Genomic DNA, 26,409 nt, shown 5'->3' with positions numbered 1-26,409 from the left:
CACACAACTGAAGACCAAATGTCCTTTGTTGTTCAACTGTATTTTGCTAAGGGTAACGTGTCCAGCTGTGGCTTATTAATATAATAAGTAAATAACTTACACAGACCCGACTAGCTTCTTGGGAGTGCAGAGCCAAATCCCTTTATTCGAAACAAACACCACTCTTTTATCATGGTTCCAAAGCAACACGTGACTCTCTTGACCAACCACCAAGGGCATTTCACTGCCCATGTGTGGGAGTACTTTGGGACTTTATTTCCCAGGATGCCTCATCCAGCATCCTCCCTGTAACCTGACTCCTACACCTCCCCTCTTCTTTATTATTATGAGAAAGTACAGAATATTACATATAACAGTACATTTTAAACTTTGTAAACCCCCTTCAACAATGACACTGCGTCACCTTGGTCTTTCAACAAACATACTTATTTGAATTTTTACCTGTAAGCCTTGAGATTTGCTTGACATAAATTTGTACTTTCATTTTTTAAGGATTTATGTGTATTTGGGATAAACAACAACTTTATTAACCTGAGGGTTTTTGCATAACTGGGTAAAATATCAACTCTCACTTCTCCAAGGGCCTGCACGTAATTGGAAACCAGGAGAAATTCAACTCCATTTCTAGAAAAGGGCCCTTAGAGAACAATTGTTGTGATGTAAGTGTAATTTGTTCAAGGCACATGAAGCATCTCCGTTCACACACACATGTTCACACAGCTTCTCTCATTCATACAGAAGTGGCCACTTCACTCATACTCACCCATTTATACCTAGAATTTTTATTATGTCTCTATTTTTTAACTACACATTTTAGATTTATAAGTGGTTATTGGTTGCATGTTTTTCAATCTGTCACTTCTGGTAATTATGTCTGGCAACTGTACCTGTCTTGAAAATTTGAAAAGGAATTAATATGAAGAATGTAAGGCTTAACAAACCTAGATTATGTTTTACCTGCTGTCTTCCCCCCCCTTTTTTTGTTATAGAAAACTAAAAGTTAATAAATTCAAAGATACATTCACAAATTACTATCACAATATGTTAACATAACTTAAAACTCAGCATCTCCTGCAAACAATTAGATCAAGTTATCATCACAATAACACAGTATATAAACCAAAATATCATTATAAAATGCTAATACAGTTTGAAACTTAGCATCCTTTGCAAGTAACCAGTTTAAGTTGTCTGTGGTTTTTAGAATGCAGTTAATTTTCAGCTTCTGTCCATCCATTTCTGTTAGCTGCTTTTTGCTTTTAGTAACAAACTTAACAAACATGTTAATAACAATTTAAACAGTCTCAGGTGGCTAGTGTGGAAGAAACAGATGTAGAGGTTAGGCAAACACGTAGTTTCTCTGTAGCTTTTTGTTCAGGAATGGTCTTTTTTGAAGTAAAGCAATAGAAGACATTTTATGCCTTTAATTGTCCTTTACTTCCAAGTTGAAGGTTGAGGTAAAGGCTGCCTCCCCTCACACCTGAGCTCTGAAGGGGAGCCAAGCACACCCGCAGCCTTCCCCACCAAGCAGAGACTGGTGGAACCCAGAGGGCTGCCCTGCTGCACCCCTCTCTGCCCTCCGAGCTGAACGGAGGGAAAAGGAAGGAGGGAGCAGGACACAGAAGGGCCGCACGGCTGCCTCCCCCCGGCCAGGACGACACCCCGCTTCGCACCCCCGTCCACCCCGCTCTGTGCCGGGCCCTTCGCGCACGTACCCGGGTGACCCTTGTGGCCACGGCGGAGCAGAGGGACCGGACGGACGGGGCTCAGCGGGACCAGAGAGACAGGCAGAGCCCCGGCAGGATCGGGTAGACGAACCGCGGGAAAAGAGACGGAGCTCCAATAGGATCCGATGGATGAAGCTTGCCGTGACGGCCTCGCAATTAAAAACTCCCACGGCCGCCATTCATTGGCCGCCGCGGCCCCGCCCACGGCGCTGCCCCGACGGCGGGCGGGTCGGGCCGTCTGTGCGGGCACCGTCCCCACTTCCCCGCCGTCCTTCCGTCTCGAGTGGTTTTGTAACCAGAAAAGTCAAGATGCAGTAAATAAAATATTACTGAAAAACATTAACTTCTTCCCCGTTACGTACACACATACTGCTTGCTGCAGGAGTTTCCTTTAAACTTAATTGTTCAAAGCGTTTTGTTGCAACTCCGCATACAAGTGACTTGCCTGTGAATTATCCAGGTATGAGCTCATCTTCACTGCCATGATCGTGGTCCCAGACACCTAATTTGTTTTGGGTTCTGCTGCTAGCAGCTGATGTAGGAAACTGGTATTTTGGTCAGAGGAAGCTGTGGCAAGCACAAACACTTTTCAGTTATGTTGACCTAATGATTTGAAAAGACAGAATCACACCCCCCCTTCCACTTTTCACCTACCTGTGACAATGAGGTTTGGTGAGATACTGTAAAATCTAGTACAATCATCTCAAAATAGGAGTGGCACATGTAAATATTAACTGAAGCTTTTTGTTTGAGAATGGTTTTCAAAACCAAAAGATCCACTCTACTTACAGGCTGAGCATAATTGTAGCACTGCTATTCAAGTGACAAGCCTTCTGAAGGAGAGAAGGTGAAAAAAACACTGCCAAATGTGTACATGGAAAAAACCCAGGATCCAGCTTTGAGAAGGCTGCTGGCTCTGCAGCACTGTCCTGAGATATGAGAAGTTGTGATTTATGCACACATTCTTCATTATTCAACACAAATGCAATTGCAACTTCTAGAAACTTTCTGACTACAATTTTTCAAGTCAGTCTTGTACTGCAGATGGCATTTTAACACATCATAGGAGGAACAAACTCACTTAAGAGTGACAAAACAAACCACTCAGTTTGTATAAAAAGTTCCAATCACAAGAGAAGCAGAATTGCTCAAGGACAATTCAAACAGTCCAGTCACAAGAAAAGCCGAAAGGCTGAAGGACATTTCAAACTGCATTCCTGGTAAATCTGATCTTATATATAATTCCTATAACACTCTATCCTCCCACTAACATCAAGTCTGTTCTTACTATAATGGTACTTAAGAATCACTGAATACCATAAACGAGAAAACAATAAGACAAAATAATACTGCTGTGATACATGGGATGATGAAAGACATACTCACTCTTGCTAACATTCTCGATTTGTTGAATTCCAAGGAAAATATTTAAAGGCTGAAGACAAGCAGAAAAGGGGGCACAGGAAGCCTGTGAACAAATGTAAGGATAACTACCTCTCAAGATGTATGTTATTAACCTGGTGGCAGGCATTCACTAAAGACACAGGTTTGTTTTCTTCACAGTATTAAGACAACAGCATGCACAAAATTTTCTGAAACACACTCTTTCACCTACAAGTTAAGAAATCACAATTTACTGTCCATTTCAGCAACTTGCCAGGTCCCAGACTACTGTCACAATTTGGTATTCTAAACCTGGACTGCATCCTTGGGTAATACACAAAAATATAGCTGGCTACAGTACATCTGCAGCTGTGTTGCGGTATTACTAAAACAATTAAGTAAAAAAATTAAGTAAAAATAACGTATCTTGAAGAGACAAAGTTTAGCTGAGTGCTAGGATGCTTTTACACTTCAAATTGTTGAATTTCCAGTTATTCATACAAAAAAGTACAAAAGATTTATTTTACAGAGTGGTTTGAGTTATAATTCTGAGTCTTCCCAGGAAAGAGAAAAGTGTCTTCATTTTTTGCCCCTCCCAATTTCTCACTGTTAACCTGTGGATTTCTCTTCTTAAAAAATAATTTGATACAAATGTAAAATGGTAACATGTATTTGCTCTGGTGCATTAAGTTTAGAAATCAAATTTGTATGCTGAGACAGAATAAAAAAACTGTAGTCTTCTATTATCTAACACAGTGTGCAAAACAAATGGCTTCCTGATTTTCACTCCCCATAATAAACATGTATTTTTTTTTCATTCAAAGTCTTCAAGCTATCTTTGAAAAAAAGAAAAATATTCTCCAGTTGATCATGTTTGCATTCTGACATAAAGTATTTCCATTTCCCATTGCTAACAAAATACAATACCAATGTTCCACATTTAAGAGAAAGTATGGAATATATCCGTGCTCATATAGAAGTTGCAAGACTTCTGTTTAATAAACTCCAAGTACAGTATTTAAGATTTCAATTATTTTCATATATACAGCAAATATTCAAGTCATTATTTCCTTTATAAAAGCATTTTGATCCAATTAAGAAAGACAGTATGCTTAAAAAATTCAAATATATAGTACATTTGTTCCTGTACATGTATGTTCAAGATCTCCTGGCAAAAATACAAATATGGAATCTAACAGCTTCACCATTTACACCTCCTGTGGTGAACACAACTTTGTATCACATGATGTAAGTACCATCTTTGTAGTATTTCATGGATTCTAGTTGCTGAGTCATTGCAAGAACATCCTGAAATCCTGTACTGAGTCCGGACATGTGTTGAAAATAAGCCTCCTTCTCCACTTGGACAGTTAAGTTGTTTACACCAGCATCTTTCAGAATTGCTGTGACCTAAACAGAACAGTATGGTTAACATTAGTATTACACTTCATACATAACTCACAGTAACTTGCAGGGTTCTGGCTCTGAAATGCTGTACAGGAAAAAAAACCCTACCATAATCATTACTTCAGCAAAGCCTTTGACAGCATCTTCCATACCATGCTCCTGGAAAAGCTGGCAGGCAGCCCACAGCTTGGACAGTTGCACTCTCTGCTGGGCTAAGAACAGGTTGGAGGGCCGGGCCCAGAGAGTGCTGGTGAACGGAGCTGCATCCAGTTGGCAGCCGGTCACTAGTGGTGTCCCCCAGGGATCAGAGTTGGGCCCAGTCCTGTTTAATATCTTTATTGATGATTTAGATGAGGGGATTGAGTGTACCATTAGCAAACTTAGAGATGACAGCAAGTTGGGGGGGAGCGTTGATCTGCTGGAAGGCAGGAGGGCTCTGCAGAGGGACCTGGACAGTCTGGATAAATGGACTGAATCCAATGGGGTGTGGGGTTTAACAAGGCCAAGTGGAGTGTCCTGCACTTTGGCCACAACAACTCCCTGCAGCACTACAGGCTGGGCACAGAGTGGCTGGAGAGCAGCCAGGCAGAAAGAGACCTTTGGGTTCTGATGGTGGGAAGCTGAACATGAGCCAGCAGTGTGCCCAGATGGCCACAAAGGTCAATGGTATCCTGGCCTCTATCAGGAATACTGTGGCCAGCAGGACCAGCGAAGTGATTGTTCCCCTGTTCTCAGCACTGGTTAGGCCGCACCTCAAATCTTGTGTCCAGTTCTGGGCCCCTCAGTTTAGGAAGGACATTGAGGTGCTGGACTGCGGTCCAATGAAGGGCAATGAGGCTGGTAGAGGGACTGGAACACAAGTCCTTTGAGGAGTGGTGGAGGGAGCTGGGGTTGTTTAGCCCAGGGAAGAGGAGGCTCAGGGGAGAACTTATCACTCTACAACTCCCTGAAAGGAGGTTGTAGCCAGGTGAGTATCAGTCTCTTCTCTGAGACAACCAGCAGTAGGACAAGAGAGCACAGTCCTAAGCTGTGCCAGGGGAGATTTAGTTTAGACATTAGGAAGAAGTTCTTTAGAGAGAGACTGGGCATTGGAGTGGGCTGCCCAGGGAGGTGGTGGAGTCACTGCCCCTGGAAGTATTTAGGAAGAGATTGGATGTGGCAGTTAGTGCCATGGTCTAGTAGACAAGGTGGTGTTAGGTCAGAGGTTGGACTGAGAGGTATTTTCCAACCTAGCTGATTCTGTGATTCTGTGTGATAATCAAGAATTCAATTTTCTGGAAAGCAAAGACTAGCTTCAGAGGGTATGGCTTTGCAACTTCTGTAAAGCGGATAATTCTTAGTGTTTTGCATAAGGAAATATGTATCATTTGAAGGAAAAGAAAAACCCAAGGCAGATAGGTAGTGGTAATGCAATTACCACTCATAAACTCATGATTAGCATCCAGATATCCCTGCTGTTTACCGCCTGTTTTGCAGGCCTGTTTTTCCACGACCCCTTCTTTTCTCCGAGCAGATGTAGTGCCACTTTCAACAGTGAGTGTTCAGGCAGATGTTCTAGCAAACAACTCCTTATGTAGCTGATTCCAAGCTAGCAGGCAAGGGGCAGTACAGTGTTAGAGACCAGCTCTGAGACATTAATAGATAGCTACAAAAAAAAATCACGCACGGTAGCTTTAACTTCAGTCTATGACTGAAAAAGGACTACTGAGTAGGAAATTAAGAGATCAGAGTCCAAAAATTTTGCACCTTACCTGCTGTACAATTCTCTGTTCCATCACATCCGATACCACTTGGACATGTATTGTGCCTGCCACAACACTTGCAGAGTGACACCAAAAATGAGGATCTCTGTAGGATATGACTCCCTCTATTTTTTGAATCTGAAAAGAAATTACATTAGCAACAATTAAGAACTCATTTTAAAATTGTGTACGTTCATGGATATTGGTGGATAATATTTCACAAGGAAACAAAGCTGTGTAGCATAGCAGCTTTCCAACTAAGCCATATTCATATCTAGTATTGAAAGGTCACCTTGCTACTACTGTCCAATACTGGAGGGTAAAAGTCAAACTAAATGAAAACCCCAGAAGAGCACAACGCTAAACAGGATGAGAAAAAAACCCTTCCATATTTAGTGTACACATCACAGGAACATACATGGACAGACTAACCAGAATGCGAGTTGGGCATCTACCATTTCTAGGGCACCTATTACCTCACTATTTAGCAGCTATTTAGTTACCACAGTTGAACTTAATTCAGACATAAATTCTTTCTGCAATTCATAATTTTTCAAATTGATCTTTGTTCTGAGTCTGATTGGGATGGTTTTTCACAGCAGCTGGTAAGGCACTGTGTTTTGGATTTCTGCCTACAACCCTTTTGATAACACACAAATATTTTGGATATTGCTGAACTGTTGAGTCTTTCTCTTTTGTACCAGGCCGCTACTTTTCTATTCTGCCTTTGCCTGATGGGTAGGCTGTGGGTGAGCAAGAAATAGGGAGGGGACACAGCCAGGGCAACTGATCCAAGTTGTTTAGAGGGATACTGCATTGCCATATAATGCCATGCTCAACAGTAAAAACTGGGGTAGAGGAAGAAGAGGGGATTCCGGCTTCCAAGGTGGCTGTTACTTGAGATTGCCTGGATATTGGCCTCCTTGTGGGAGGTGGTGCATTGCACTTTTCCCTTCCTCTACCTGTTAAATTATATTGTTTCCAGAGTTTTCTTGCTTATGCTCCCCTGTCTCACTGGCAGTGGTGGTGCTGGTAAAGGAGGAGAGTGAGCAAGTGGCTTGTAGGGATGCCTGGCTGCTAGCTGGGGTCAACTATTGTTTTATCATGATGTATTTTTTAAAATGCTTTTCCTATTACCTTTTAATGAATTGCTCTTTGACTGTTTTCAAAAAGTGCCTTCTTTTTCCCCAGCCTCCCAGAATTACTTCCCTCATCAAAAAGTGAAACTACTCTCTGCACCTCACTTTCCTATCACTACAGAAGTCTCTCCCAGACAAGTTCCATCTGTCCTTTTCTTTCTCATGTAGAAAAGAACACATTTCCCCCTCTAATAACTGACAGGACACGTTCAGGATAGTCTTCCTTGAAGCCTCTAGTTGATGGTATTGTCAAAGCACTTTTAACTCTTTGTTTTACAGAGAGGAGTTCTCTACACTGAGATCCACACTATATTCTGGGTAGGAACTTAAGCCAACAGCAAAGACCAAGTACAGCCTCAAAGCAGATGCTGTACTGAAGCAGACAGAAAAAAAACTAACTAGAATGAGAAAGTAATTAGAAAAAACAGTTTAACTTTTGCCATCCCACCTCATGTGAACCAGTATGCCCTTCGTGATATGGACAAATTAGAAAATCTGAAATTACAGGCTCATGGTATAATCCTGTAGTCTGAACTGTTCGCTGCAAGGTTCAGGGAACTGCCATGTTACTACTAAATACGTTTCCCATGCTGTTACCATACTTGTCTTACATCATACCCATAAAAAGCTACCCATAAAAGCAAAAAGCAGTGCGAGTCTTTTTAGCTGCAAAACAACTTTTATCAGTAGAACTACTAATCCGGTCACATCTCTGCAAAATAGATTTTAAACAACTTGAGACATGAAGCTAAGACAGTGGAAATTGTCAGATTGAACTACTTGAGTTTAATAATTATTAAAAACAGTTACAGTTTTGTATGTTTGTATACGAAAACATTTAGAATTGTACCTTTTCTAAAGCAGCATGCAGATCTTTCTCCTGTTCTGGAGGTATCCTCAACAAAAGCACTTGACAGGCATCTTTCAACAGTGGGATAACACTAAGAAAAATCAATGTAGCAATAAAGAGAGAGCAGAGTGGATCAGCTATGAGCCATCCAAATTGCTGAATAAATATCGTGGATACAATAACACCAACACTGCCAAGAGTGTCTGCTAACACATGCAGAAATACACCTGAAAACAAAATAAATGCAGTGATTAACAGTTCTGTTAAAGTGTATGTATATGTTCAATAGGAAAAACACAGTAAAGCTTATTAAATATTCTCAAGCTAACCCAAATATCCTCTGCCTAACCTGGGGCAAAATACACAAAACATTTAGCTTTTCTAATGTTTAATTATAAATTATCATAAAACCAATTTTTACTCTATAGGCCAATGATCTAGGCAGGCATCCACAGATTTAACTAAATGTCTTTAAATTGTTAGTGGGATTTGTACTGTAATCATAATCATTTAACTCTCTATAGAGGGATCTATTGATCCTTAACCAGGAATAAGAAGATCAGTGTACATGTACTGACTTGTTAATGTGGACATATATTAACGTATTGTTCAGTTTTTGTAAGCCAATTTTGCTCCAGTTTTACAAGAACATTGTCTTTTTGCTACTGGTAGGAATTTTATATTTTATACTGCTTTCATTGTGGGTTCATTCTCAAGGTACACTCGATGGGCATAGAAAAATACCCTCTAAGCATTTTTAAGATTAGTGCTAGTTAAGTGTTAGAATTGTAAAGAATACTAAAATATGAGTATGGGCAGACTTCACAAAAATGGCAGACATAATGAGTATGAATAACCAGGATAACCAACTGAATTAGGACATAAAATAACCAATAAAATATGAGACTATGACACATCCTGACAAGCTAACACAAACCCCATAATTCCTTTATATATTTTTTTTCTTATAAGCCAGACAGTTGGCAAATAACTACTTTCTAACTAGTAGGGAAAAAATTCTATGTTGAAGTTTTATATATATTGCCATCTCTGTTAGCTTATGATTTCAGATTTGAAAGATTTGTATTTACCACCTTATCTTCTGAGTCACAAATAAAAAATCACAATAGCCTAGACTCCTGGTCTGCATTTGTTCTCCTGCTTCTTACTCCCTCCCCAGTGTTTTTACAACCAGCTGCCACATGATACCTACAAACATGGTAGTACCTTTATAGACAGAGATTTGGTACTTCCATTTCCAGGTTGAACTTAGAAACAAGGACTTAAAGCTTATAGAATAAAGTTTACAATGGTCATCTACTAATGTTGGTGAAGACTGTAGATTACTGCTTTTTATTGGTCCTTTGGTATTGACCACATCTAAGAAAGCCACGAAAAGAAACATTTCAAGTTAAGTTTCTTTAAGTTAAATTCATAAACGGTTTGAGCAATTCCTGTCTGCCACATCTAAAGGCTGTCAGATCGCTCCTGGAGAGTTCCTGATGCATAGTACTGGGTATGATTCTGAAAATCTTCAAAGTCTGCTGGAAATCACATACATCTTTATGATTCAACAATCTGTACTTGCCTCTCATGTTGGTATTCATGCCTCCTCCAGAAGACCCATGGGAATGTCCATGGCTGTGCCCATGATCACTGTGGGAATGGCTGTGCCCATGGCTGTGACTGTGCCCGTGGTGAGAATGGCTGTGATCATGGGAGTGACAGCCTCCCCGAGAGGCTCCATGGGAGTGTGCGTGGCTAAAGGCACAGATACCAACAAGGTTTACGATCAGCCCTCCAACAGAGACTGGCTGTGAGAGGGAAAAAAGTCTTTAACTTCACTGCATCCTCCCAGGCAATCAAATTTGTTTTCTAGTGGAAGCATTGACAGCAACACAAGAGTTATTCTAATATGAATCCCTCATCATATTCCTTTTCACTATACAATGGTTTCAAAGAAGTTTTCTTCCTCTTGCAAAAAAATTCACTTCCCACCAACCCTCCAAAAAAACCCCACCCAAACCCCACCACTTAAATGCAAAACAGATCAAGACCAGATAACAAATTTTGTTTAAGAAAGGCTGATCAATTTTATTTCCTTTCAAAAGTGGTCTGAATATAAGCTTTCCCTTGCTTTCACTGCCCCCCCCCCAAAAAAAGAAACTTTCATATTTTATCTAGGACATACATAATTTGTACTTAAGACATCAACTAGTGCTTTATTGGTTGAATTGTGGTTGAATTGTGCTTTTTATCTGCTTGCTTATTTTTCTATTCTTGTCTTGAAAAACTAGCAAAGCAGTAAGAGTAATTCCAGCTAATGAAGTAATTAAACAAGTCCTGTTTAGAGGTTAGTAGACCTTTCCTTGGCTATGCAGACCGCGCTCATGTTGAGAGGGTAACACCTTCCATTCCCAAGAAACAGCATCAGTAGTGAAAACGGACCAAATGTTGAAGATCAAAATGAAAGCAGAAATAAAAATCAAGCCTTGATTTCAGCAACACACATTTATTTTTGTGCCTACAAAAATATCTTTCTCTTTGTTACAGAAGAATGCAGGAGAGCAAAAATTCTTGTGTATGTGGGAGAGCAAACAAGTGAAGCTGGAAACGCAATCAATAAAGGCTTATATATGCAGAATTCCATAATAAAAATAATTTGAAGAAAATGAACTATTGTATTAGAAAGAAAGGGATGCTATCTTGAAAAATTAAGAGGGGAGCCCCTGAAGAAGCTGTGGAAGGTAGAGAGACACGGGTATAGTTAAGATTATCTATGCAGATCATCATAATTGCCATAGTAGTACAATCTGCATAATATTATGGGTTCTGGCCCATTTTTGAGGTTTCTCAGATACTAAGCTCTTAGTCTAGTATTTTAAAATCTTTTCTGTAATAACTGATATTGGTATACATAACTGTAGAACTAAATTTAGTCTTGTACAGACTATTTCCTTACTATATTTTATTGTAGAAAGACCATCTTCTAAAAAGATTAGAGCTCCAACATCTTAGGAACAAAAATCACTCAACTGTTATAATAAAATTACATTCAACCCTATATATTTTCATATTTTAAAATTAGATGTAGCTCGCACTTTAAAATTATAATCTGTTAAAAAGTCAAGGCACAGTTTAGATCCCTTGAGTATGTAATTTTGATAGAATCATAGAATGGTTTGGGTTGGAAGGGACCTTAAAGACCATCTATTTCCAACCCCCTTCCATGGGCAGAGACACCTTTCACTAGATCAGGTTGCTCAATGCCCCATCTGGCCTGGCCTTGAACTCTTCCAGGGATGGGGCATCCACAACTTCTCTGGGCAACCTGTGCCAGTGCCTCACCACCCTCAAAGTAAAGAATTTCTTCCTATTCTGATTCAGTTTAAAGCCATTCCCCCTTTTCCTGTCATTCCATGCTTAGGTGAAAAGTCCCTCTACAGTTCTCTTATTGGCTCCTTTTAAGTCCCCAGAAGGACTCAGTAAGGTCACTCTGGAGACAAACATAAACGAACCATAACTGCAAAACTACATTCAAATAGAGTGAGAAAACTTACAGTTAGCATGTTTGTATCTATGTCTGGAGGATCCACCAGTCTGGTCACCGATTCCATGAAGACAAAGAAAGCAATCACCATCAGAAAGAGGCCATTAATAAATCCAGAGAGAATTTCTACACGTCCATACCTGAAAGTAAACGTAGGTACTTTTTAGAGTAAAGAATGGGTATTCTGAACAAATCTCAGTTATAATAAATAAAATTATAATATATTTAATACAGCATTATGATAGCTATGATATTTTTCCCAATGCCACAAAATCATTCCTCAATTTCTGAGTTTTTTTATTTCTAACCAAGAGGTTACCAGTTTGCAACTGTCCAAACTCCAATGGAATAAAGCACTATTAATGTAAGTATTTTTCATATATGATGGCCATTCGTGGCTTCAAATTGCTAAACTGCTATGCAACCATATAAAGCTTGATTATTTCAGCAGAATCTAAATCCTTAGCTGAACACTGACTTTTAACATATATTTTTGTTTGACATACATGCATATAAAGAATGGGGTAATTCCTAAATAATATTCACGACTTGTAGAGATAAATGAAAATTACATTTCAGGCACATTTTTTACAGAGAACAGTATGAGTCCAAATGGAAGAGAAGAGATACAGCAAAAAAACCACAGAAGCACGCACTAGTAAAACATCCCAAGCATGGTGGGGCATTTTGAAAATGAGCAAGGAAAGTAAGTTGCAAAAAGTCCTTAAAGAACCCAGTGCACATACCCATAGGAAAATATGCGAGTTGCTTTCCATCTTGTCATCAGAGCTGCAAAAAGCCCCATCACTAATGCAGAACAATCAAAAAGCATATGAAATCCATCAGAAATAAGGCCAAGACTATTGGTCCATACTCCATAAAAAAGCTCCACAAAAGTGAAAGCCTAAAACAAAATAGAGTTTGAATTTTTCCTCAAATATTAACTTGTATATTAATGTTTTGGTAGCTAGCAGGAAATTCTTTTCATAGAACACTCAATATTTTTCAGAAGTATTGTTCAAAGTATTTCTAGACCATTTTTTCTCTCCTCCAGTGAAATATAAGTGATACATTCCAAGTCTATGAAGACACATTTTTGAATCTACCTTCCTTAAAGCCTTACACTTTAGAAAACAACCCTCTGCAGGAGTAAATTTAAGTTTTCATTCAGAATTTTAAACTGATGTTCTGCAGATAAAATTTTAAGCATTTTGCCATTAAACAGTGTAAGAGGTCTGATCTGATATATTATTAGTGTAAAAGCCATGCTGTCTATAAATCTGTTACATAAACATTTTCTTCACCAGTTAAGTTGACTGTTAAATCTTAGGAATTAGTTTTGAGAAGGGTACACATGGAAACAATTTTAATACATACTTTCCCTGAACAATTTACTATGATTAATATGCCTGCCTAAAAACTTTTTTTCCTACCTTTCATATTCCATAATGGAATGCCATAAAATTATAATGGATGCTTCAGGTTTCTCCCGTTATTTTCTTGGATAACTGGCTAAGAATGAAGAGAGATCTCTGCAAATGAGGTTCTATCAATATTGTTTACTGCATTATCTATACCTATTCGATAAAGAGAGAAGCTAGAAATAAAACCAGCCTACTCCAAAATTACACTAATCAATCCCACACCTTCTGTTTTGTTGTGTCCATCCTTAAAGGCCTTATCAGTTTCACCTTACCTGCTGGCAACACTGAGGTGTGTTAAACACACGGCCAGACAAGTATTTAGTTAGTGGTGTAACAGTTACACAGAGAACCAGTGCTGCCTGTGATAACAAATCAAAGTGACCTGCCCCTTACCGTAAGATTAGTATAAGAATCTTTTATTTTAACATACCATCTAATTAAACTACTCTGTCAAAGTCTCTTTAGAAACAATCAATTATGAAAACCTTTTAAATAATAACTCTTCTTTCTATATTATGTATGCGCTACTATGATTGGGTTTGAAGAAAAGACCGTGCACTTACCAGATTTAGGCACAAGAAATAGAAGATCTGCCTAGAATCATACTCCTCAAGAATTTGTTTCAGTGACTCCTTAATAAACCGGGGCAATGACTGAGAGCTCTGCTGTAATGCATCACCCATGAAGTTATAGAGAGGAGTGCCTTCAGGGGAATAGCCAATAAGGGTACCCTTCTGCCCCTTCCTGGAGGGGGAGGACAGGATATTGGCAGCTGCAAGGAAAGCATTGAAGTGTTTGTTGCTGTTTCCAAGATTACAGCTTTTTTATAATTTGTTGAATCAGTAATCAAAGTCTGTATAAAATCTGCAGGCAGCAAAGTGACTGTCAACTTCATCTTGAGGTTTATCGTTAGATTTCATTGCTATGTAAGATTAGATCAGCATTTCCACAACAGATCTATTACCTTCTTTTTTTTTTCATAGACAGACAATAAAAGAGCAAAATTTTACAGGTCCTCTTATTAAAGAATCCATAAAAGCTCATCTAAAAGACTTCTGCACACCTTAATTTTCTGATTGGCTTCCCAGTCATAAGGACAACATTTATTGCAGTTTAGATAGGAATACCTACATAAAATGAAGAAGACAGCACTCACTACCACCCCTCCAGAAAGAACATGCTCTGTGCTTTCATGGTGTGGTGGCTTGTTCATAGCTCGAAGCTGGTCTGTTATCGGATGTGTCCAAAAGTTTCCAAAAAGCAATGCACTAATGAAAGTAAGAAAGGATCCATATCGAGCACATGTGGAACCTTCCATCTTCACAGAACATATGGACTCCACGTAGAAATCCAGGATCACAACAAAAAAGATGACTGTTATGAAAGGCATGATGAGAGAAGACCAAGACTCTACTTTACTCTGCAACAAAAAATAAATTTCAAACAGGACTGCTCACCTTTTGATGTGATTGTATATACAGCATTATATGTAGTTCACTTGAATTACAAATGTTTTCAGTAATCTATCAAAACATAAATACTTCTGTACTTTCAATTTATTATATAAAACCAACATCTCAGATACAGAAAGACACATATATCTAAAATGCACGACAGTACCTTATTTTAAATACTTTCATGTTCTTAAAAGCAACACCACATGCAACACCATGTTTGTAATGGTCTACTCTGCCTATGCATGTGGGCATAAAGAACATGTTTTTAAAACACAATAAATAATCTACTCCCTAGGGATAAAAGAGTCCTGTATTTATATAGTTGTTAATACTTGTGCAATATTTGTAGACAAACCCAAGATATAATATCTGAGCTAGAAGGATGAAACAAAGTTATCGCACAAAAGAGGAAATTAAGGTATCACACAGATAAAAATCAAAATATAGAAGGAAACATAAAGAAAAAATTTCAAACGGAGCTTACTACAAAAATAAAGACATGAACTTCAGTAATTTTAAAGATATTTTAAAGGAAATATTTAAATTTCACTTGTCAAGCATTACAAAAAATTATTCATCTTTGTACTTGTTATCTTACCTCTGTTGTCAAAGACAGGATAATGACCCATGGGCATAACAGAAGGACAGAAACTAGATGAGACAAAGCTTGAAGACGCTTGGCTCCACCTATGTCTACAGACAGTTTTCGGGAAGCCATGTGAAAACCAACCTTACAGCACAATGCCAGTACCAGAAGCAGTACTCCGCCCTGGAAACATAAGGGGAAACTGTTAGCATTTCTGAAGACCCAAAACCCCCATGCCAAACACAGTGGCACTTACATGGAGAAAAGATTAATGTGTTTTCCTTAACTTGGCAATAAAAGCTAAAGACAGGATATTCCCCATAATTGTTGCTTAGTTAAAAACAGTAACATGGTTATACCTTAGCATTATTCACAACAGCCTAATATGACTTCAATTTTAAAACTCTCAGTAGTGTTAATTGTCATACAACAGCAGTGAAATGGTAACAAACAGCATATGAGGAAAATGAAAAATCTCACAAAGCTTGCTTTCCCATCTTCCATGATTAAAAACATGTTGAAAGCATACATAAACCCCCAAAGGTTCACATCACCTTGACCTCTAAGCCTTTCATAACCTTTCATCCACTTACCTTTAATCACACCGTATCGTATTTCTTTCAAAATTGTTCCACAAATTAGTCACAAGATACACACACAGCATCTTATCTCCCTCAGATCACACTTGCTTTTGTGCACCATTAACCAGTCTAACATTTATTTTTTTATTGATACTTTCTCAGCTGCTCTGTATTTTTTTCTTGTTTTAGTCCTCACTGCAGCCACTTTAGCAGCAAGAGTAAGCTAACACAACTCAATCAGCTGGATCAACCCTGTACAGTAAGATTACGATACTCAGCTAGTCATATCACCAACTACAATGGGACTATGCTGCTGAGAAATATCAACATCTGTGTCTTCAAGTACAAATCTAATGTAAAGGAAAGACTGGGGAAAGATAAAGAAGCAGCAACAAAACACAGACTCCAAAAGTGAGTAAGAAATGGCGTGTATGCAAAGCATTATGAACAACCAGAACACTGATGACAGAATATTTAATGATAATTTTAATGAGACTTTTTAGGTTATGCATTACAGCAAAGTCCTTATCAGCTACAGAGGTTGAACACTGTACAGTTTGGCTTGCTGTATTGAAGCTGCTCAAACTCCTATCAAGATGTAAAAATTCCAATGCTAGTTCAGTTCCAATATGAGGGGGGAGGGATGCTCAAATTTTGGGTTTGATTTAGGCTTGGATTAGCTCTGAGCTGGTAAAATTCTTACCTACAAAACTTAGATAAATATTAACCTTCTACAATACAAGTTATTTACCTTGTGATCTGCAACACCCAGGAAAGCAATGATTGTATAGAGAACATGGGTAAGAGCACTGTCATGATGCCCCTCAGCTAAATTAAAAAAAATTAAGGAAGAGTTTCATTTGATGATTTTGTTTTAAACCAAAGAACAGGCAAAAGTAGCAAAAGACCACAGAACGCAGAAGTAAGCAAACTGAGCTTAAAGGTGTGATTGGCACATGGAGGACAGACAGCGGATCAGGCTCAGCCCTCAGCATGCGTTTCTGAAAGGCATGTCCCGATTGACCAACCTGATCTTCTATGACAGGATTACCTGCCTAGTGAATGAGGGAAATGCTGTGGAAGTCGTCTGCATGGACTTTAGTAAAGCCTTTGACACTGTTTCTTACAGCATTTTCCCAGAGAAACCAGCTGCTCATAACTTAGATGGGTGCACTGTTCCCTGGGTAGAAAAGCTGTCTGGATAGTTGGACCCAGAGAGTGGTGGTGAATGGAGTCACATCCAGCTGGCATTCCATCACCAGTGTGGTTTCCCAGGGCTCAGCACTGGGGCCAGTCCTGTTTAATATCTTTATCAGTGATCCGGATGAGGGGATGGAATGCACCCTCAGCCAGTTTGCAGGTGACAGCAAGCTGGGTGGGAATGCTGGAGGGTGGGAAGGCTCTGCAGAGGGATCTGGACAGGATGGATCCCTGGGTCGAGGCCAACAGTACGAGGTTCAACAAGGCCCAGCGGCGGGTTCTGCCCTTGTGTCACCACAACCCCAGGCAGTGCTACAGGCCTGCAAAAGAGTGGATGAAAAACTGGGGGTGCTGTTGGGACAGTGGCTAAACATGAGCCAGCAGTGTGCCCAGGTGGCATCTTGGCTTTTACCAGCAACAGTGTGGCCAGCAGGACCAGTGATTATCAGCGCTGGTGAGGCCACACCTCAAATCCTGCATTCAGGTTTGGGTACCTCCCTACAAGAAGGACATTGAGGTGCTGGAGCGTGTCCAGACAGGGGCAATGGAGCTGGTGACCATGTGTGAGGAGCAGCTGAGGGTGTTTAGTCTGGAGAAAAGAAGGCTTATCACTCTCTACAACTACCTGAAAGGAGTTTGTAACAACATCAGTTTTTTCTCTCAAGTAAAAGGAGAAAGGACAAGAAGAAATGGACTCAAGTAGCACTAGGGAAGACTAAGATTGAATATTAGGAAGAATTTCTTCATGGAAAGGATTGTCAAGCATTGGAACAGGCTGAGTCACCATCCCTGGAGGTAAGGTATTTAAGAGACATGTAGATGTGGCACTTAGGGACATGGTTTAGTGGTGGGCTTGGTAGTGCTGCGTTAATGGTTGGACTTGATGATCTTAAGGGTCTTTCTTAAGGTCCCTTCTTACTCAGGCCTTTCTATGAATCAACTCACTGAAAAACTAAGTGAATTAACCAATGAGGTTCCAGAATACACCGTCTGCAACTGTAATTTCATGTTTTTACCCTTCTTTTGTAAAATTTATCATTTTTACTGCCCATCGTTAGATGTACTATTTTTGTCAGTACACTATGATGAGATGATCAACTGAAAACTTTCTTCAGGATCACTTCAAATTATAATTTAATTCAGTATACTCAATTTCACATTGTCTCTGCTCCAGTAATAACAGTCACTTGCTCTTACACATAGCAATAAAGGATACGATGTTCTGCTATTTTAGCCATGAGGTCATCATTATCAAAAAGTAGTAAGCAGATGACAGCTATGACGAAAAATGCAGCGCCTCTTGTCTGTAAAAAAAACCCAAACAAACAGCTAATCAACAAAAAACCCCAAATATTTTTATAATTTGCTATAACAGATTACTATTAAAAAAATCCTGAAAAGCAGTCCCCTCCCTCCCTGCTTCATGATCATTGTAAGCCCACTTCAGTAAGAAAAACATGAATGAAACACCCATTTTTTTAAGAAAGTGATCTTGACGATATAATTTCACATTTTTTTCTGGTTTTCAGATTTTTGAGATAACTCAGGACACATTACCACTGTAGCAGGCTAGAAGCCTGTATCTTACAAACTTCAAGTGTGATTACTTTCTTCTTCATGGTGTGTTTCTGCCTACCAGAATGCACTGCTACTTCAGCCTGATGATTTAATACTTTGTAACATCAATGAGCTATAATCAACATCTGGTGGACAAAATGTCATTTTGTCCTAGGGGAGGAAAAGGCTAGAGAACTATGCAAAGGCTATGAGAAAGAACAGCTCTGCAGTACTTTTGTGGGGAAAGGGCAGAAGAAGCCATGAAATCCCAGCTAGCAGAGCTCTCACCACCCAGACTTAAGCCACTGGAATTTTGGTATTCATCATTTTGGAAAGACAATGAGCTCTACATCTGAAAAATACTATCACAATTTAATTTTTGAAGACAAATAGAGCTATCATATTCTTGTTTCAGAAAGTCAGCTGACCAGTTCACTTCATGAAGCTGAAATGATTCAGAGGACAGGATCACGGTTCTTGTTTCTGCTGCCGTAAGTCATGCAGCTGAATTGCCAAACACAGCCACTAAGACACAGATTGACAAAGAATCTCTCTGAAGCTCTTACCTCTACTCTTTGGGTGGTTGACTGGAAAAAATAATATGTCTTCTAGATGAAGATCTTCATGCTGCATGCCCTAAGATTCTCAGTTTGAGGGGGGTATGCATAGTCTGTTGGAGCAGATGACTCTGCTATTCACTCTAAGGCCAGCCTGAAAGCGCTTAGGGGACTCCAGTGCAGCTTTGAGACAGAGATTTTAGAACTCCCAGCCTGAGGTGGCATCAAAGTGAATCTTCTCTTACACAGCAAGTCCTCTAGCCTCAGATATATGACAGTAGGTATCCTCCTCCCACACTTATTGTTTTTGAGTGGAAGTGGACAGGACTACTAGGTGTTGAGATAAGCTCATTCCATTTAGGGGTAATTAGGCACACTTAGAGCACACCTTGCAAAAGTGAGTGTAATGGGACTTAAAAGAATATCTCAAGTAGAGGTCTCTGATTCAGGGAAAGACTGGGCCCAAATATTCAGTACATACAGGATCAGGCAGACATGAAAGTACTTACAGAATGTTTTGGCAGAAAAAACCCAGAATATGTGAAAAGCTAAACACATTGAAGAGTATAGGCCAACCACTGGAGACTGGTTGCTGGACTTCAGTGTGTAAGGGTGAGGACCACTACATGAACATATGTCCTTTTGTCGTTTTGAACCCAAAATCCCATTGCAAACAATGCTGAAGTGAAAAAATAATTTTCAAGGTTCTTTTCTGTCTACAAACAGAAAAACTTCTCAGGTATCTGCTACAGAGCATGCACAGCTTCACCCACTGTTTCTCTTGATTTCACCACTAATTAAACTAAAAAAAACACATTTTCTATGAACATAGAAAATACAGCTGAAGAAGCATTTGAATTTATAGCATTCAGTATCTTCAACAATTGGTAAAAAAGATTTTTAAATACCTTTGCTGGTCCTCCACCTGAGCTTGTGAACAAGACACTAAAGAGTGACAGCACAACCAAATCACTGTGCTCAAACAGCAACAATGTCCTATAAAAAAGTGAAATAAAACACCTAAGTCCATTTACGAGTTTATCTCACAACCTTGATATATACTATTTAAGCTAAAATTAATGACACACCAAAGATTTATCATGTGATTTCAACAGCAAGTTTAAACAATTCAAAAGGATAAATGCAAATCTATTTGCCTTCACCAGCAGACAGATCTAGCTGCAGATAGCCAGACATATCAAAATGAGGACTTCCTAGCCCAAGGAACAGATTAAAATTATTCATTTATAGATAACTTTAAACTGTACTTTCTTCTAGCAACACAACAAGACACTAACTTGCTCAAGATGGAAATATTATTCCCATTACAATACCTCATCTAAACCAGTTGCTGGCTCCTAGAAAAAAAGAGGTCCTGTTCTGTAGTATTACATCCTTCTTGTTGAGGTGCTGATGGTCTAGTAGTTTATCCCACCTCAGAACCTCTTAATTGCTGAAAATACCAAATTCTAACTTATATCTCCTTCAGACAGCAAAGGCTGACTATAACAAGCTTGTATTGACAGCTTTCACGAGCAGAACATGAAAGTAATCATTGCTGTCAAGTTTACCAAATGCTTTTGCAATCCTCTGCGTAGCAATACAACCTGCTAGGACCCATGTTACTGGCTCTGTCTGGGATGAATGCCAGCATCCAGAGAGACGCTAGAGTATTAACTACATTAACATAAATAATCACAGTATTATGACTCTCAGGTATGCATTCTCCTGGGTAGAGGATAAAACTTCACCTTCATAAAATGTATCATTTAAGTCTTTACCTTTCTCTCTCTAATGAAAGATGCTTTCCAACATATTAACCTTAATTTTTGGAAGTTACTCTTTTATAGTTACTCAGTCAGTACTACTAGTAAACAGCACGAGTGATTTTAGTCTGAGTGTGTGCACTAATGTTACCCAATTCCAATACAGTCCACACAGCCGACCAGATAAAGTAGTACCCTGCAACAAGTGCATAAATTGATTCTAGTCACCTGCCACAGGGATACCAGCTGCTATCACTAGCTGTCAAGCCATGGACTTCAAAGAGGAAAGTAAGCAACTGGCATTACACTAACGAGACTAGGGAAATTATGAAAACTACAGTCAATAAAACAGATGGTGACCTTCAAGTATCATCATGCGTTTAGGCACTATCAAGAATTTCACTGGCATCTCACCAAAGAATTAGTGAAGAAAATTACCAGTTCTATGGAAATTATATATAGTTTTTCCCAACCACAAAAGAATTCGCAGGAAAAAGCATAAGGATTCATTTAAATTTTCAAAAAATACATCAAGTGGCTAGCACCATGGACTGACAAACAGAAAACAAAAAGCAAAGGGGCAAGACAGGGAAGGATGACAATAGAAAAACAATATTTACAGTAGATATATTTACCTCAGTGGTCCACAAAGAGTGAGGCCAAAAAACCACAAGAGTGAAATGATACATCCGACAACAGCATGCTTAAAAATTCTGACCCACTGCAAAGGAAAGGTATTTCCTTATCATTTTCTCCAGTTTCAAAATAAGCACCCCATTACTAGCATTCTTTTAGCACAGTAGCTATAGAAATTGAGGGGAAATCATGTGCTTTGCAACAAGGTAAAGTACCTACGACAAACATCACATCTTCAAAATCCAGAATTTCAAATTTTTTAGCAATAGTAAAACCATATAGGGACAGATTTTTTGGAACTCAAATGAAAGATGCAGTTTATTCCTGTTCACATTTTTAAAATTCAGCCATACGTGTCTAATGATGAAAGCAGCTGACACTTTGGACCACGCTATCCTTCAGATTCTGTCTACTTAGCACACACACTGGGTTGAGTTTTGCACACACAATTACATAAAACCAAGATGAATAAGAAGCAGGTGAAGAAAATTTTTTTCCTACAAATCAGCAGGTTCCAACCTGGGCCTACTCTGACTCCTCAGGTTACTGAGAACTCAACAAAGGTCTGAAGAGCAGTTAGATCAGCCCCTCAGCACATGCACAAAGGACTCTTTTGTCATGGGGGACAAGACTGGAGCATTTCAACATTCTGGCAGTCCAGAAATTGCCCTTCTGACTGTCTAAGTCAGCTAAATAGACTAAGCTCTTTTTGAAAATTCCATTCCTCAAAGTAGATGCTTGTATGAAGATAAAGACCAGTGTTTTCACTATACTCTCAAAAGGAGCTGACAAAAGCTAAAAATGCTGATGGCTTTTGTGCACTAGACACTGAATTAATTACATGCTTTTAGAAATTGTTAGCACATCTTCCAAGTGGAGTAATCTTTGTTCTACTTACACTTTTGGCAAGAGCCACATAGCCAAGAATATTTACAAAGATGTCAATCGCTATGACATATGTCAACTCACCTGACGCTTGGTCACCACTTTTCCAGATGAAAATGGTTTTTGAAACAAAACCATAAAAAATGCAGACCTGTTAAAAGAAGAAAGTTTTCGCTGTTAGTGTATTAGCTGTCAGCTTTTTATCCAAACCAGCTCTAAATAACTAGGTCTCTCATATCAGGCGCAGTTTACAAAATGGCTTTCCCTACAATTTTTTCATTAAAAGGCCACGCTGATCACATTCATTGGTTTTGCTTTCCCTGACGTATTACTTGTGTCACATACCAGTACTACAGTGATGACAAGTGAAGTTCAGTTCTGGTCAACTTTAAATGCAAGTTCTTGAGAGAATTGCTAATGAGAATTGCTATTTTTGATTTACAAAAATCAAAATAACTGATCTCAGAAGTTCTGAGGAGAAATAATACTCTGATTTTTATTATCAAGATAGATACACCCAAAGGTTTACTCATATATAGAATGCTGTATACACAGTCCTCTTAGAAATGGTAAGACACAGAACACAAATTCTTCAACTGGGATCAAAAGTGATGGAGGAAAACAGACTGTGGTGCCTGGGAACATGCAAGAAAGAAATGCAGATATATAAATGAATTTGAAACAAAAGAAAAAAATAAAGTTCCAAATATTCCAATTCTGCTAAGTCTATTACATAAATGCTCTTCCACGTGGCATCATATAAACATGAAGTAGAATTCTGTCTGCAAAGGTTGTTTCTTCATATATGCTATCAGTTTCTATACCTTAGCCCTCAATGTGGGAAAAATAGCAGTTGAAACTCACAAGAACTACAGGAATACAAACTATAAAGAAGAAAGCTTATCTTCTACACTCTTGTTAAGAAAATTAAAAAGACATGCCTAGTGTCCTGGTTTTAGCTAGGATTGAGTTAATTTTTTCTTAGTAGCTGCTACAGTGCTGTGTTTTGAATTCATTATGAGAATAATGTTGATAACATAGTAATGTTTTGTCATTACTCAGTAGTGCTTACTCGAAACCAAGGATTTTTCTGTTTCCCGTGCTCTGCCAATGAGCAGGTGCATAAGAAGCTGGGAGGAAGCATGGCCAGGAGAGCTGATCTGAACAGGCCAAAGGAATATTCCATAACACAGAACATCATGCTCAGTATATAAACTGGGGGACGTACCTAGAGTTGGGGCCGATCATGGTTTGGGGATGGGCTGGATATTGGTCAGTGCATGGTGAGCAGTTGTACTGTGCATCACTTACTTTTTCTTGCATTTTTTTATCTCCCTTCCTTTTATTAATATATTTTTCCACTTTTTATATTATTAACAATTAGTTTAAAACTTCCAATTATTAAACTGTTCTTATCTCAACCCACAAGTTTTGCTTTTATTTTTTCTCCTGATTCTCTTCCCCAGACCCCTGGGGTGGGGGGAAGTGCGTGTACAGTTGTGCAGTACTTGGCTGCCAGTCAGAGCAACTGGCACAGCATGACCAATTCCGAAGTAGGAAAAACACTTAAGTTTCCCGAGGGCAGACTGTCCTTACAGAGACATGTGGAAAGGCCAGAGAGCAGGGTAATAACCAATGGTATGAAATTAAAAAGAGCAGGTGCTGGGTTCTCCATCTAGGGTGGGTAACCCTGCATGTATGCACAAACTAGGGGACAACAGGCTGGAGAGCAGCCCTATCAAATGTCTGGGCTGATGGCAAGTTGAATATGAATCAGCAGTGTGCCCTGGCAGCAAAAAGGGTCAGCTGTGCCTTGAGGTGCATTTACAATCAAGTACAGCATCGCCAGCTCGTTGAGGGAGCTGACTGTCCCACTCTGCACTGCACAGGTGTGGTCTCACGTCGAGTCCTGTGTGCAGTTTTTGGCACTTCTTATAAGAAGGATATCAGACTGTTACAGTGTGTCTGGAGGAGGGCAGCTGTGATGGTGAAAGGTCCTGAGGGCAGGAGAAGGAGCAGCTGAGGTTCCTTGGTTTGCTCAATTTGGAGGAGCCTGAGGGGCAACCTTATTGTGGCCTATAATTGTGGAGCAGCAAAGGGGCAGGTGCTGACCTCTCTCTGGTGAACAGTGACAGGGCATGAGATGGAATGAAACTGCACCAGGGAAACTTCGCATTGCATGTTACAAAAAGGTTCTTCACTGAGAAGGTGGCCAGCCACTGGAACAGGCTCCCAGGAAAATGTCCCAGCACCAAGCCTGTCAGAACCCAAGGACAAGATTCTTGGTCATATGGTTTAGTTTTAGGTAGTGTTGTGAGGAGCAGGGAGTTGGACTCAATGATCCTTACGGATCCCTTCCAGCTTGAGACATTCCAAGACACTGAAATTATAGTGAGCAGAGATGTGAAGCAAAAACTCCTGTGAACAGAGCATTTCTTGGATTCACTGCTATGCCTTCTACTCCTTGAGTATCTAGAACAAAATAATGCAGGGTACAAGCTTGACGCTCTCACAAAACACCCCAGACAGAGCACGTTGTAAGGGTAGGGCACAAGGCTGCACCCCGTGCACACTCACCCCAGCTGCACTACGAAGATGAACTGTACGAGGTGGACCGCTTTCAGGAGATCATAGGATTCAAACAGGCCCACGGCTTTCAAAACCTTGGTGAAGCACAGCAGCACGATGTACCGCGTTAGCCTGCGGAAGGAAAGAGGCCGGTTCGCACCCGCCGCCGCGCACCCGCCGCGACCGCGCGGGCCCGGGGCCTCAGTGGAGGGCGCGACCCCCACCGGCCCTCGGGCGATCCCGCTGCTCCCCTGAGGGAGGGAGCACCCAGCGAAGCGGCCGCTGCCCCCCTCGGCGTTACCGGGCGCTGGGTACATCCACGGGCCCCAGCGCGCCGCCGGCGGTCAGGGCCTGCCCGCCGTACGGCTGCTCCATGGTGGCAAGGAAGGAGCTCCTGCACGGAGAGGCTGCGGGCGCTTAGACGTTCGGGCGCGGCCCGCCTGCCCCGCGCCGGGGGCACTTCATCCCCCGCGGGCAGCGCAGCGGGACGAGAACCAGGAACAGGAACAGGAACCGGGAACAGCAACCGACGGTCGGCGAGCGCCCCCGCGCGCGTGCGCGAAGCAGTGCGCAGGCGCCTCGGCGGGGGTTGGGGCGAGGCCGGGAGCTGTAGAGGCGGGGCCGGGGTCGGTGGGGCGGGGCCGGGGTCGGTGGGGCGGGGCCGGGGTCGGTGGGGCGGGACCGGGGTCCGTGGGGCGGGACCGGGCCGGGGCTCCCTCCCCCCGGGGCGGGGTCGGGAAAGCGGGGGGTGGAATTCCATGCCTTTTTTTTTTTTGTTGTTGTTTGTTTTTTTTTTTTGTTAACCCTGTTTATTTTGTATGATCATGTGCAAAGACCTGCACCAGGATCGAGCATCAAGAGAGGGTCTCCCTCCTGACGGCTCCAAATATCTAGTTGAAATTAATGGCAAATATCCAGTTGAAATTAATGGGAGAAATCGAGGTGGAAGGTTAGAAATGTCCATATTGTGAGCTAGCTGCTTTCTTCCAGCTGTGTATCAGACTGTCTGGTTTGAGGACATCCCAACAGGTGATTTTGGTGCTGATATCTATATGTATATACAGAGAGAGACATATACTGATATCTTGAAATAATCTCAGCAATGATCAGCTGCATGTTAGACTTCTTTGAAGTAGACTTGGTAGACTTTAACTAGGAAGAGAAGGAGGAACAGGAGCACAGAGGAGTATGACTGCTGACAAATGGAATATTCAGAATTGCGTTGGTCAGAAATCAAAGATTTTTTTTTTTAATTTGTTTGCAGATTTGCAAAATACTCCAAGTGCATGTGGAAACTTCTGCATGGCAAGCATAAAACTATTAAGAGAAGTGCTGGCTCTGCTCTTCAGCTGCCTTGTGAAGACCCCTTAAAAGTTTAATGCACAGGTCCTGTC

The 26,409-nt window shown here is 40.4% G+C and overlaps 1 protein-coding gene across 1 annotated transcript; it reads right to left on the bottom strand.

Annotated features, from left to right (window-relative positions):
- Positions 1-3,947: 3,947 nt before the first annotated feature.
- SLC30A5 (solute carrier family 30 member 5) lies at positions 3,948-25,564 on the bottom strand. Its single transcript, XM_032674620.1, has 16 exons — positions 25,317-25,564; positions 25,025-25,147; positions 22,532-22,598; positions 21,562-21,647; positions 20,069-20,156; positions 18,263-18,350; positions 16,598-16,674; positions 15,278-15,448; positions 14,354-14,642; positions 13,786-13,994; positions 12,545-12,702; positions 11,809-11,938; positions 9,837-10,062; positions 8,249-8,475; positions 6,269-6,397; positions 3,948-4,520 (listed from the first exon to the last, which is right to left on the bottom strand). Exons 1-16 carry the CDS (start codon positions 25,388-25,390, stop codon positions 4,350-4,352), a joined length of 2,313 nt encoding a protein of 770 aa, XP_032530511.1. The 5' UTR covers positions 25,391-25,564; the 3' UTR covers positions 3,948-4,349.
- Between the last annotated feature and the right edge of the window lie 845 nt (positions 25,565-26,409).

The sequence above is a fragment of the Chiroxiphia lanceolata genome, chromosome Z (genome assembly GCF_009829145.1).
Source record: "Chiroxiphia lanceolata isolate bChiLan1 chromosome Z, bChiLan1.pri, whole genome shotgun sequence".
Classification (NCBI taxonomy): Eukaryota; Metazoa; Chordata; class Aves; order Passeriformes; family Pipridae; genus Chiroxiphia; species Chiroxiphia lanceolata.
The sequence above is the reverse complement of the archived record's forward strand: the minus strand, read 5'-3'. Positions and strand labels throughout refer to the sequence as shown.

Excerpts from the sequence above, each read along its gene's own strand:
- SLC30A5 (XM_032674620.1), bottom strand. The coding sequence starts at position 25,390 with ATGGAGCAGCCGTACGGCGGGCAGGCCCTGACCGCCGGCGGCGCGCTG. Across the intron at positions 21,648-22,531 it reads AAGTGGTGACCAAGCGTCAG|TGGGTCAGAATTTTTAAGCA; the intron begins GTGAGTTGACAT and ends TTTCCTTTGCAG. Across the intron at positions 10,063-11,808 it reads TAGATACAAACATGCTAACT|CCAGTCTCTGTTGGAGGGCT; the intron begins GTAAGTTTTCTC and ends TCCCTCTCACAG.